Source organism: Perca flavescens, chromosome 3 (genome assembly GCF_004354835.1).
Source record: "Perca flavescens isolate YP-PL-M2 chromosome 3, PFLA_1.0, whole genome shotgun sequence".
NCBI classification, from domain to species: domain Eukaryota; kingdom Metazoa; phylum Chordata; class Actinopteri; order Perciformes; family Percidae; genus Perca; species Perca flavescens.
Genome location: NC_041333.1, coordinates 29,674,860 through 29,688,213, shown reverse-complemented (window position 1 = coordinate 29,688,213; position 13,354 = coordinate 29,674,860). Strand labels below are relative to the sequence as shown.

Here is a 13,354-nt window from a genome sequence, read left to right as displayed (position 1 = left end):
CGAAACCAGTCTGCATGTTTTTTACTGCAAACTCAAACAAAGGAGCTGATTGGCTGATTCCTGCCACCCCGAACATGAATGACCAAGTCCTTTATCACACAAATAGCGAGGCTGTTGTCCAAGTTTCCCACGCACACATACATATACACACACCCGTCTCTTTAAACGGCATTGCACACACCGCAGCAGCTTCATTGATTGATTGACAGCAAAAGTTGGTTTTCAATCAACCAAATCATAACGTTAGAACTGGGCCATCGGTCAATTCTTGGTCCATGTATAAGTGTAGTCGTATCTGTGTTAATACAAGCTTATACCAAATCATATGTGCAATCTTTACAACCCTGATATTTATGTTTTTTGCCTTGGCTAACCTGTCACCTGTTAAAGGCAGGGTGGGTAATCTAGCAATCTAGCAAATATTAACGCAGTAAAGGGCTGCGGGTCAGACTTGAACCCAGGCCGCTGCCAAGAACATGCGGCTCACACTCCACTGGATGAGCTAGACGTTGCCCCAAAGGGGCCACATGTCTCATGCACCGGTAAGCAAACACCTAATATTTTCATACCAAATGTTTAAAACAAACAGGAATACTGTTAGCAATGCGGCGATGACACGCATTGAGCTCAGGGTCGTACACGGGAGGGGTAGAGTATGCGCAGCGGGGCAAGGAGGCATTTCATTGGTTCTTTCTAAGCTTGGTGGGCGTTTTTTACAGGATTACAACAGCTATAGAGGACAAATCTTTTTCGCTCTTTTTTTCAGATCCCATAAGTCGGGGTGTAAAGACCATTTCAAACAATTTATAAAAAAAAGTTTATATAAATACTAATGAAACCCTGCTTCTAATACAGGTTTGTCAGTTAGACATTGACCTGTGTTGTTTCTTCCATGATACATTTTGAAAGTGGAACTCTTGGGTAGAAATGTCTTATGGCCTCGCAACAAGTCACATTTTTTATCTTGCTTTGTAGTGTCTCCTGATTCTTCCAGGGACTAATACTCCTTATATCGATGCTGGAATAACTCGTCACCCGTGCCCTGGCCTTTGCCCCAGCAGCCAGGACAACCCGTTCATCTGGGATCAATTAACCCAGGCAGACAGGCTCAGCCGAGCGCCCGTTTCTGACTATGCTCAACATAATGATAGGCTTTCAACCACTAATGCCTTTGTTCTGGATGGGTCTGTTTGTTTTCTTCCTCCGCTTGGATGCAAGTTTGAAGGGGGTGCATGTCAGAAAGGCTATTTCTGCCCTCTTGTTTTTTGGGTCTTTTGAGTTTGCTTTGCGTTTGAGGTCTCCTTCCGTAATTAAAACTTAGGGTTGGTTATCATGAATGTGGCCAAGAATGCCATGCAGAATGGCATCTTGGGTAGAACAGCGGTTGGCATTTCATGTCGGAAACCCCAAATCGCTCCCCAAATGTTTCCCTTCTTGATTTTTTTTTTTTTTTTTTTTTTTGTCCGTTTGTGTTCATTCCTTTCTTACTCCCATTTTGGACTTTTACATGGATCTGGCGAGGTATTTTGAGACTTCTCAGTCAATTAATCCTTTCTACCGAATACGTTTTGGTGTTGAGAAAGGGCTTTGAATTGGAACCAGGTCTACTTTTTAAGAATAGGGATTTATCAGGAAGCTTTTTGTCTTTGCTTATCTAGCTAGTGCTCAAAAGTATTGCTAAACTTGTCAAAAGGCATACATGATGGAGCAAAATGTAATCACTGCATAAAAATAACTATGCAAGGGTGAAAGTCTGTCTAACAAGAGGATTTCCTGCAAAATCGTCACAGAATTGTTGTTTTTAGTTGTACTCATATTGCCTGAGAATCTTCTTTTTTTTTTTTTTTTTTTTTTTAAAGACTATTTTTTTGGGGGCTTTTCCCTTTTATTGACAGTGGATAGCCCGGAAAGGGGGAGAGAGATGGGGGATGACACACAGCAAAGGGCAGCGGGTCGGATTCGAACCCGTGCCGCCGCAGGACTCAGCCTACATGGAGCAAACACTCTTATTGGGTGAGCTAGAGGTCACCCCTGCCTGAGAATAATTAACAGTATTACTGTACATTCAACCCAAGTACAAATCAATGTACAGCCAACTTTTGCATAGGAAGAGAGAGAATATGTATTATATTTCAAAATAAAGATGGTTTTTGCTTAGAAAATATTTTGTGTTTCTGTTCTTACCTATTTAATGTTACAAATAGCAAACAGTATTCAGTAAGAACCGGAATTGATGAGCACAATCTCAATCAGAATCAATTATATCTAAATATTATCCAATACCGCAGAGGAATGGCCACAGCTGACATCAGGATCGCAACTCGGAGCTTTGAACCAACACATAACTCCACAGATCCTTGGATAAGCTTGAGTCGGGCATTTTCAGGTGCTCCCCGCTGAAGGAGCAGTCTGTAGCTACTGTGGTAAGGGGTGGGGGGTCTTTTCATCCGCTCTGCAGAAGGAGGGGAAAGGAGAGAACACTCGGGTCAAGTGGTCATCTTGGAACAGGCAGGTGGTCGCTTACCTCAAATTTTGTTATATTGTCTACTGTGGAAAGTTCAGAAAATTGTTGGATGCAGTGCCTCCGAATTGAGCGCCAGTTTGGGGGTTTCACACACTGTTGGACCATTTAACAAACACTTAGTTTGAACCATTCTTAAGGCCTTAAGTAGAGACATACAGCAATATTGTTTTCAGGCTTGTTACATTTTTATTGTTCTAGATGATTTTGTAATGGCATTGAGAATAAGTGAGAAACCATCACGTTTGGCCTGATCCATTTGATAAAGTTTGCACTGTTGCTGATGTGAATAGTGGTACCAGTGACAGAGAGGCTGCTGTAAATTGTATTGATCCTTGTGTCACAATTGGCAAAGCTTTACAAATACCAAGCATGTTTGACATGGACGGGACTTGCACAGGACAGGGTTTCAGCGCCCAGAAACAACCTAGTCGACCTATGTCATAGTCAAATATGTATTCTGACCGTTTGAGTTGAACCCATCCTCTCTGGGAAATGGTACTTGCCATTTATAGGTAAATGTCCTTGATCCTCTGTTTAGACTGACAGTTCGACAATTTAAAATTCTGTACCGCTCAGTCAACCTGCTGTTAATTGTTGACCCCAATAACACAACAGTGAACTTGTGTAAGTGTGTGTGTTTTTGTATACTTTATACAATCTGTAATTTTACTTTTACTTAAGTACATTTTGTTTAAAGTATTGTACTTTGCTACATTTTAAATCACATTCATTACTGAGTAAACAAAGGTAAATAAAAAACTTGGCAAAGTATCTGTCAGCAAACTAACATCGAAATGGCTTTGTGCCCTTATCAAATTGCAAAAGACAGAGATTTAATTAAAAATGTATAATTTACTATAACAATTATAAATAAGATATTGTATAAATATAAAAAGTATATCTCCCCTCGCTGTTAAAAAGTAACTAAGTAACTTTTACCCTGAGTAAATATTGAATGAGCTATTATTTACTTTTATTCCAGTAATTTTACTTGTACTTAAGTCAAAGTTCATCACAGTAATATTACTTTTACTCAAGTAGAATATTTTTGTACTCTTTTCACCTCTGGTGTGGCGTGCTTGTGTGTATGTTATCTAAACACTTTTCTTCCGTCAGGCCATAGGGGCAAGGTTCCAAGAAATGTAAGCCTGCTTCCAGGGTTTTGTCCTGACATGCATGGGAATTTAGTCAATCTGTTCTGACTTGATTTTTGGAAAAATGACAGCCTGAGTGTCCACCTACTACTCGCAAATATACCCTATTTTCTTGCCATATTTATCATTATTAATTATTATTTGGGTCACATTAGCGTTGACACCAACACCAACACCACCACCAACAATAACACCAATGACATTGCCACCACCAATATCAACACCAAGTACAACAAAGGCAACAGCAACCCAAATAAAGCAAAATAAAATTTTAAGATTGTGCGTCATTCAAAAAAAAATGAAAATCCACTGCAGCTAAGACATGCAGATTCTGCTGAAATGTGCCCAACAGACTGTATTCCATTTGAAAAACTGCATGTAGTCTGATACACTCTGGGCCCTCTCACATGCAGATGGACTTTTATGAAGTTGGATAGTCTAACACTACGCATTTAGGAATGAGGCTACATTATTGTATATTCAATCATTCCCTGTTTCCATCTGACACTTTCCACTCACACTGTGGACTTCAACTGTGCAACGCATGGTTTGGACTCTAAAGAGTTACGGCTGTATTCTAGGAAGTTCAAATATGCGGTGTGTTGATAAGATAAGAAAACTTTATTGTCCATTACATGAAATGGCATTCTGGCAGTACAGCAAAACTGCTAAACGTAAACGGCAGCTAAAATACATAAAATGCATTTTCAGTAGCGGCAGTGCTCATTTATTATGGCTCTGTTTAGGATGGTCACAGCAGAGGGCACAAATGACTTCTTGTACCCATTTTTCCTAGCGAGCGGGACCTTGAGTCTCCTGCCAGATGGCAACAGCTGGAATGATGAGTGCAGGGAGTGGGTGGGGTCATTATAGACCGTGGTGACTAGTCGTAAAGAGTTTGAAGTTGAAATTGTTTATGTCCAATGAGCTTGCTGGCCTGGTTACCCACCTGGGTCAGCTAATTCATCTGTGTAACTGAGAGATCCCATACCAGGACACAATGTTAGGGTGAGAATTCTCACCGTGAGTGACCTGTAGACCATGGTCAGGGTGTGTTTGCTGGCCCTCACTTTCCTGAGGAGATAGAGCCGCTGCCTTGCCTTTTTCTCAATGTAGTCTGCATTGGTCTGAAAGGTGAGTTTATTGGCAATAATTGTTCCAAGATATTTAAAGTGAGTGTCCTGCTCCACTTCCTGCCCCTTCATAATAAAAGGCTGAAAGACGAGCCGCCTACTCCCACACAGCTCCTTGCTCTTTCTGACATTAAGGTCAAGGAAGCTGCTGTCGGACCAGGTGGCAAGATGGTCGACGTGCTGTGGGTAGGAAGGTCTTCTGACATCTTGCAGGCAGGACCTGGCACAACTCAAAGTCTTTATACACGTTTATTTTTCTAATCCCAGGAAAAGAAATATGTCTCATCAGCAACTCTCATGCTGCTGAAATGAAATTAATGAAAAGCCTTGACGACTTTGTTGAGGCGGGTTTAAAGACCTTGCTGTGTTGTGACGGGTGTCCAAGAGGAAATCATTAGTGCCCTCCTTTCCTGTCCACCACCATGGAAGGGGGAGCTGGTGTCTGGGCGGTGTACAGTACAAAACTTGGCACTTCCTGTCTCTTGTATTGCTGACTTGACTTTGTGTGTGTGTGTGTGTGTGTGTGTGTGTGTGTGTGTGTGTGTGTGTGTGTGTGTGTGTGTGTGTGTGTGTGTGTGTGTGTGTGTGTGTGTGTGTGTGTGTGTGTGTGTGTGTGTGTGTGTGTGTGTGTGTGTTGGGGTCACAGTTAAGGTTGAATAGTTTGGAGCCAATGAGACGTTATTTGGTTCATTGCTGAGTCTGTGAGTGTGTGTGTGTGTTTCCTTAAAGTATTTTTTTCAATTTATTGTTTTTCTGACATCTGACCTTCATGGGGGCTGTGATGGTCCAGAGGTCCTCCAGATTATGATAAGGTTTAAGAAAAGTAAATACAGCCAGTTAGCAGCACTGCACTTTATTTGTCTTTGCTACGGTCTCTCTCACCAGTCTCTTCATGTCGCTCTGATTCTTTCACCAACTCACTTTATTCACATAGTGGCCATATTTGATTAGTGAAGAATAGGGTTGGGTACCTTTCGCATCTGAACCAATATCTGTACCGATACATGAAATTCAGTTCCTGGTACTTTTTTTGGTACTTTCCCTCTGTAATTACAAATGAAATAGTTCAGTTGTAAAAATAATTCCAAACCTATTTATTCTATCTATAACATTGTTATTTATTTAGAATATTTTACACTGACAGAAATTAAATAAAAATAAAACCCTTCCCTCTCTCCCCCCAAACCCTACAATCTATTAAATTGAATGATTATTCAACTTTTATTCTTGTATTTGTATATTATTCTTTTTTAGCCTGTTTTATGACCATTTTTAATTGCTCTTTAATGTTTCATGTAAAGCACTTTGAATTTCCTTATTGCTTAAAGGTGCTATAGAAATAAGGTTGCCTTGCCTTACAACCTCAGCCTGTTAGTCAGTCCCCAGGGCATAGAAACCACTGTTTTGCCTACTTGTCTCACAGGAAGTGTAACATCAACAGCACCGCGACTGCTTTCGGCTCGCCATTAATATCATATCACAGTGAATGGTGTCTGCGTCAAGTTTTGAAAAACTGTAACCACACTTGAAGCCACTTTATCGGCATTGCTGTGGCTCACTGTGACTTCAACAAAACTGCAGAGAATGTGTGTGTGTGTGTGTGTGTGTGTGTGTGTGTGTGTGTGTGTGTGTGTGTGTGTGTGTGTGTGTGTGTGTGTGTGTGTGTGTGTGTGTGTGTGTGTGTGTGTGTGTGTGTGTGTGTGTGTGTGTGTGTGTGTGTGTGTGTGTGTGTGTGTGTGTGTGTGTGTGTGTGTGTGTGTGTGTGTGTGTGTGTGTGTGTGTGTGTGGCTCTCTGTCAACATGCAGAGAGGACAGATGAACTTGCGCTTACGCACTCTCAGGTACCGAAATTTGGCACCGTTTGATTTTACGTGAACCAATACTCGATAATACCGACGTGATTCGGTCACTGAAACAGCAATATGGTTCTTTAAACGTCAAATCAATGAATTTCTCTTTTGGAAAAATAAAAATGAAATAAATGTTCTCTTTACTCTGCTTGTGGGAAGGGCCTGTGGAATGTGTTTGTGCATTGAATATTTAAGCTAATAACCTTACTGTGTCGGTTTCCAGATGTATGGGCGCTACACCCAGGAGCTCGGGGAGTACGCCAAAGAGGAGGCGGCTCGGCTGAGGGAGAGTGGGCAGAGACGATCTGTCAGCCGGACCCTCGACCTGCTGGAGTACGACAAGGGACGCTGTGCAAAGTGTCGCAGTAAGTTTTTTACCACAGAGTCAACGCTAAGACTGATGATCGGTTCAAATGCATCCATTTTAAATGGAAGCTAATCCTATCTGTAGACATAATTTCTATCAAATTATTTTTCATTATTATCCAGCTCCTGTAATTTATGACACATGGTTTGAATGCTTCTGTATGGAACTGCAGCAACTCAAACTTTTCCACTTTTTTTTATTAAAAAACAATAATTTAGGAGGAATTTTGTATAACCTCAAGAATAATGTAATGCTTGTAGGCAGTGTCAACATTTTACATTGTGATTTTTCACTTCACGAAACATTAGGATACACATGTTCAATATAATTTTCCTGAATTAATACCAGGATATGTATCAACCTTAAGCCTACTGTTATTGCTTTTTTGTGGCCTTTTCATGACATGTTCTTATTTTACCGTGAAACAACGCATCTACAAAGTTTTGATATGTAAAAATATAATTTATCAGAATGAGTGTTGCAGCTTTATGTGGAATGAATATTGATCTAATTGCAGAAGGCAGTCACATCACTAACTAAAGAAATACTCAAATATCGCTCGGCTCAGGTGGACAAAGCCTATTTTAGTGCTTCCAAGAACCATCTTTATTTAATGTCTCTTTAGAATTATGGTAAAATAGCTCTTCATGAACCCTTTATGGTTCTGAATGATAAGAGATAAGATAAGATAAGAAGCCTTTATTGTCAATATATTACAGTGAATACAACGAAATTGCGAATGCCCCTCCCAGCGGGGCTTTAAAGAAACTATGTTGCACACATCCATATATAACACATAAATCACACACACAGTCAACCACAGGCAATGTCGTATACCAACTTTCATCATAAAACAAGGGGAGGTAGGTTGTAATAGATATATAGATAAATATATTGCACAGATCTTGGTGATAATTTCATATTGCACAGATCAGTAAAATTAATGTAAGAACCATAAAAAGAAGGTACAAAGCCTGAAATGCCTAAAATTTAAGAAAATACACTTTTTCCAACCAGTTTGTGTTTTATGAAATTAAGAAAGGTGGGTGATATTTTCACTGCCAATTCAACAATGTTCTTATTTTGTGTATGCAAAAGATACCATGCTATGTAACAAGCCATCACACACTATCTCAATTCAGTACTTTCACACTAGTGACTATAGTACTAATTATACCAATTTATATGTGGCAAAAATGCATGTGGAGCAGTTAAAATTGGCCCCATTTTCAAAGGAAATGTTGTATTTAGAGCTTTTCTAGCTCTCGAGTTCAAGGAATATCAATTTTGAACACAGAGACCTCACACTATCTTTATTGTCATGAAATAAAATTAGCCTAGTGCAGTTTTTTACCATAAAGTTTTTTTTACACAGTTTGCCTCTCGGCCAGCAGCTCTTTATCTATTTCTATCGATCTATCATTTCTAATGGGACTAAAACACTAGATGACTCACACTTCACATCACATTATACAGTGGTAACTTTTGGGATTAGATGGTACATTATATCTGCCCCATTAAAGGAAATACTAACAGTATATGTTCCATATAGCAGCCTGAACCATCTGAAGCATTACTGTTCAAAGGGTGAACATAATTTAAAATATAATTCTAAAGACACTTTGCTGGTGTAAAGTACACTTGCTGCCGTACTGCTTTTGTTTTGGGAGCATATTGGGCAATGTGATGGAAAGGAAGGAAAGGAGAAGAAATGCTGCAGCGCTGAACGAACATCACATCAATCTTTTGCTGTGAATGAATCCAGAATTTAAATGCACCGGTGGATCCATGTGAACATTCCCCCAGCTTTCTTTTTCTATGCAATTTTGTGTGTGTGTGTGTGTGTGTGTGTGTGTGTGTGTGTGTGTGTGTGTGTGTGTGTGTGTGTGTGTGTGTGTGTGTGTGTGTGTGTGTGTGTGTGTGTGTGTGTGTGTGTGTGTGTGTGTGTGTGTGTGTGTGTGTGTGTGTGTGTGTGTGTGTGTGTGTGTGTGTGTGTGTGTTCTCCCTTCCCTGTACTCAATCCTAATTTTACTGAAAAAAAACAATGTGCATCTTGGTTTTATATTGGCAGTTTCCTCTTTTTCCTTCAAAGTGGAACTCCACCAATGTTGTACATTAAAGGTGTTTGGGAGCGCATACGTACAGTATGTACAAAAGTTGAGTTAAACCTTTTGTGTCTCCAGAGAAACTTCAAGTTTGAAAATGAAATAAATGTAGGCTTGTAAAGTTAGAAAGAAGTGAGCTTACCAGACCTCTGTAGACCGCTCCTCAACTTTGCTTCAGAATCAAGGCTACATTAGCCACTGCTGCTGGCATGACACACGCAAGTCTCCCACCGAACTGTCATCAGTCAAGTTGCATTATGGGTAATGTAGGCGCCCGGTTTTGAAAAAGAAGAATAATGCATGGAATAAAAAAGACAATACCTCTGGATCTGCTGCATCGATTGTGATATTTTTCTAATGTCCTTCATTAGTCTGACTATACTAAATTAGTGGAGTATTTTTTTTTTTTAATTGAACATGCACTAACCGAATAGAGATGGATTAAAAACAGGACAAAAAAACAACAGTGAGAGAATAAGAACAAGAATGTACCCACCCAATCTGGGCAGCCTGTCGTCGTTTGAAATATGATCAGAAGTTTTCGTTTGGTCAGATTGGAATAATTGAAGCCTTAACTTCACCCATTAATCAGGATGCATTTGTTGCCTTGGAAGGAGGGGGGGGTTCCGATCTGAGAAAAACTTCATGACTGATCCTTTGAATGTGTATTTGATCTCCTTAAAGGATACATTCACAATCTTTCAAGTCTGCCCTAAAACAGTAGTCAGGTGCACATATGAACACTGAAACACTGAAATGCATGCGTTCTTACAGGGAATAAGGACCGGAGGTTTTGTCCCCTATCTCTTACTTTAGAAGTGCATTGGGAAGAGATCTCTTAAAGACCAGTATCAACAGGAGTGATTACTGCAAGCAAAACCTGTATCAATCTTTTTTTTATATGGGCACCTGACTATTTTTTTTAAGAAATACATGGAAATAATGAGCCTACTTAAATTAATAACAACCTGCCACCAGAAAAAAAGATACTATCTGGTTGATTGCTGTGTGTGACATTTGGAATTATAAATATAGCTACCAAAGAAAAGGACTGCAATTTGATATTAAGGACATCTGTTTGGGAAAACTGTCACACAGAAGCTTTAAAGCAGAGTAGTAAGGTTAGTTGGTTCTCTGTCCCTGGGTACATTTCTGCTACTGGGCATTGTCCTTGTATTTCTGAATGATGAGAGATCAACACGACTGAATCAAGTCACTGCTGAAGTGCTGTTGAGCATGTAAGTAACTTTTTCCTTTTGTGGAGCTGCCTGTTCCGTATAAATAGAGCGCCCTCTGCTGTAGAGAAGTGCTCAATGTACCCAGCTCATCCCAGCTAATCTCTTCAGTCCTAAATGGTGTGTGCGTGTGCGTGTGCGTGTGCGTGTGCGTGTGCGTGTGCGTGTGTGTATGCGCGCGTGTGTCTGTGTCCTCTGCTCTAATCTTGGTGATGAGTTTTGCTCTTGTTTCACTGGCAGCTGACAAATCAGCTATCCTTCTTCCTCTACCTCTTCTCATCCTCTTTGTAGGGAGCATGCCACCAACACCCCAGAAATTTAGTTGATTTGTCCCTCAGCAGGTAGCTTCAAGCAGGAGAGATTTGATCTAGATTGCACTGCGGCCACGCACACACTTTTCTCTCTGCAGGAGAAAACGTCAAATATAAACATACACAGAGTGAGCGAAAGGCATAATACAAAAGGCGACTGGCTGAAAATATATGTAAATATTAAGTGACACATTCTTCTTCATTGCTGCTATGGGTTTTTACTGCAGCTTCTGTGGGACACGCTCACTCTCACTTAACATACACACAAACACCATATTCCCATGCTTAGATCAGCACAGTCTCTATTATTTCTCACACATACTGTTTTGTTATTTATATTTTATACACATGCACACACACACACGGAGAAACAAACACACACTTTCCTTTTCATTTGCTGGTACTTAATGATGCTGAAATGTGCAGCCGGCAGCAGAATCGCCAGCCTATCATGTTTACTCTATGGCCCTGAAGGAACTGTCATCCTTTCAACAGTGTGTTTACAGTGTGTCTAATATGCGGGTACAACTCCGCCAACAGCCAGGCAGTCCCAGCAGTCTCTGTAATTATGGCCAGCAATGTAGAAGACAGAGTGTTTCAATCGCAATATACTGCTGGCAGTTCAGTGTACTGTAAATCCCGTTAGTATACATTGTCAACTTTAGTGCTTCTCAATTGTTATGGAACAATAAGAAAAATATGGCCCATTTTAGATTTTTTTTTAATTTTTGGTCCGAACTGGTGGAAAACCTTCGGTCTAGTTTATATAACACGAAACATGAGCTATCTTGGCTAATTTTGTTGTTATACGAAAAACTCTGATGTCTAATAACCATTTAACTTCTTCATAAACACAGTAACAAAAACAGTAATGGTAGATCAAGGTATATACTACCTTCCAAAGCCATAATGCCGTAAATTAACGTATGACCAGAATCTGACTTATTGACATTTGTTTTAACATATATTTCTTTGATGCCATAGATGTATAATATCAAAGAAATATGCATGCTAAACTTGGAGTTACAACAAAACAAAGCTAAAAAACAAACCAAACTGTTGAAGCAAGACCGCCAACACCAGTTCAAGCCAGCTGGCTAATGCAAAATGTATTTACTTTTTCAGCCTTTTTTTTCCATGATTTGAAATATGCTGTATACATTTTGATGAACTAACACATTCCACATAAATAAGACAGTAGCTAAATTTGATCGTGGAGAAAAAAATCTAGCCTAACTAGTCTTGCTAGCCTAGTTTAGCAAAGCAGCAGTAATTGTCATCACAACTTTTGACCCTAGAGGGACACACAATTTGGTGTTCAGGTTATTGTTTATAACAACATATTTATACGTAGGCTAACTAGAGCTGGGATGATTCGTCGACATCATCGATTACGTAAATGCGTCAACAAATAATTTGCGTCAACACGTCACTAAATATTATATATATAATATTTGCGTGCAAATTAATTAATGTAATGCAGAACTAATGTAATGTGGAACTACTGTTAGATACGTGGGTTCTAGGGACACCTAAACTGTAGCCCCGCCTTAGCTCTTACGCTAGCCGAGCTCCTCCACCTACATGCAATTTTTTGTCAGGTCGACGGTCCAGTGAGTGAGTCAGAGATAGCAGCACGAAAGTTTGGCGAGTGGTGGCGACCCACAAGAGTTCCCCGCCGGCCTCTTTAAGATCGCAAGTTTGGGAAAACTTTAAGACTGTATGGCTTTAGCCTGGAGCCTCTCGTGTTATGTCCTCTTGTCTCATGCCGTCCCCGCCTCGAAAACTTTGGTCTTCGGGTCAGTTGCAGTCAGAGGTGTCAAGTAACTTACTTACTTAAGTAGAAATTTTGGGTATCTATACTTTACTGGAGTAATTATTTTACAGCATACTTTTTACTTCTACTCCTTACATTTTCACGCAATTATCTGTACTTTCTACTCCTTACATTTTAAAAATGGCCTCGTTACTCATATTTCAGTTCGGCTTGTTTTCATTCCAGCTCGTCAGTCATTGTTTAAAAAAACACACAAAAAACCCTATCCAAATCGCTCCATCCGGAGAGAGTGACTTTGATTGTGGTTGGATGAGAAGTATAAACATAGCTATTCCGACACCCTATTGGTTTGTACGCGATCCATCGCACCTGCACAGACCCGGTGCTAATACGCCACCGGTGCCTTAACGACCGTTATCTACCAGAACGAATAGCAACACGGATTTCGGTGCCTTATTTAGGTGCCACTTAAATGCCTGCGCGATGCTCCGAAAACGGACGTTAGAGGGAACTGAAACATCGCCGCACGGGACGCTAGTCAACACTACAGTTGGAAGCAGGTTAGCCTAGCGTTAGCTAGCAGCTGAGAGCTAAACGATGTAAAAGTGTTTCTATATTTCACTGGAGAGGAGTCTGACACCAGACTGTAGCTGCCGTCTGAAAAACACAGAAGAGATGTAGCCCACTTGTCACCTTTTTCAGCCCTTCTGAGTTTGCAGGTATGATTTTAATATAACATTATTATAGTCATATGATTTTGTCCCCGCGTTTTAGAGTTAAGCTGTTGTCCTTAATGGCATTCCCCCCCCTTACATCAGGGGTCTTGAACGTTTTTTAAGCCAAGGACCCCTTAACTTAAAGTGAGATGTAGCAGGGACCCCCTACATATTGTATGAAA

General features: G+C 40.2%; 1 protein-coding gene across 3 annotated transcripts in view; it reads left to right on the top strand.

Annotated features, from left to right (window-relative positions):
* LOC114552224 (chloride channel protein 2) overlaps positions 1-13,354 on the top strand; it is a 160,366-nt gene that overhangs the window by 42,174 nt on the left and 104,838 nt on the right. For all 3 annotated transcript variants that reach the window (XM_028572872.1, XM_028572871.1, XM_028572870.1), the window contains exon 2: positions 6,885-7,026. In XM_028572872.1, coding sequence (XP_028428673.1) covers positions 6,885-7,026 — 142 coding nt within the window. The remainder of the gene's footprint in view (positions 1-6,884; positions 7,027-13,354) is intronic.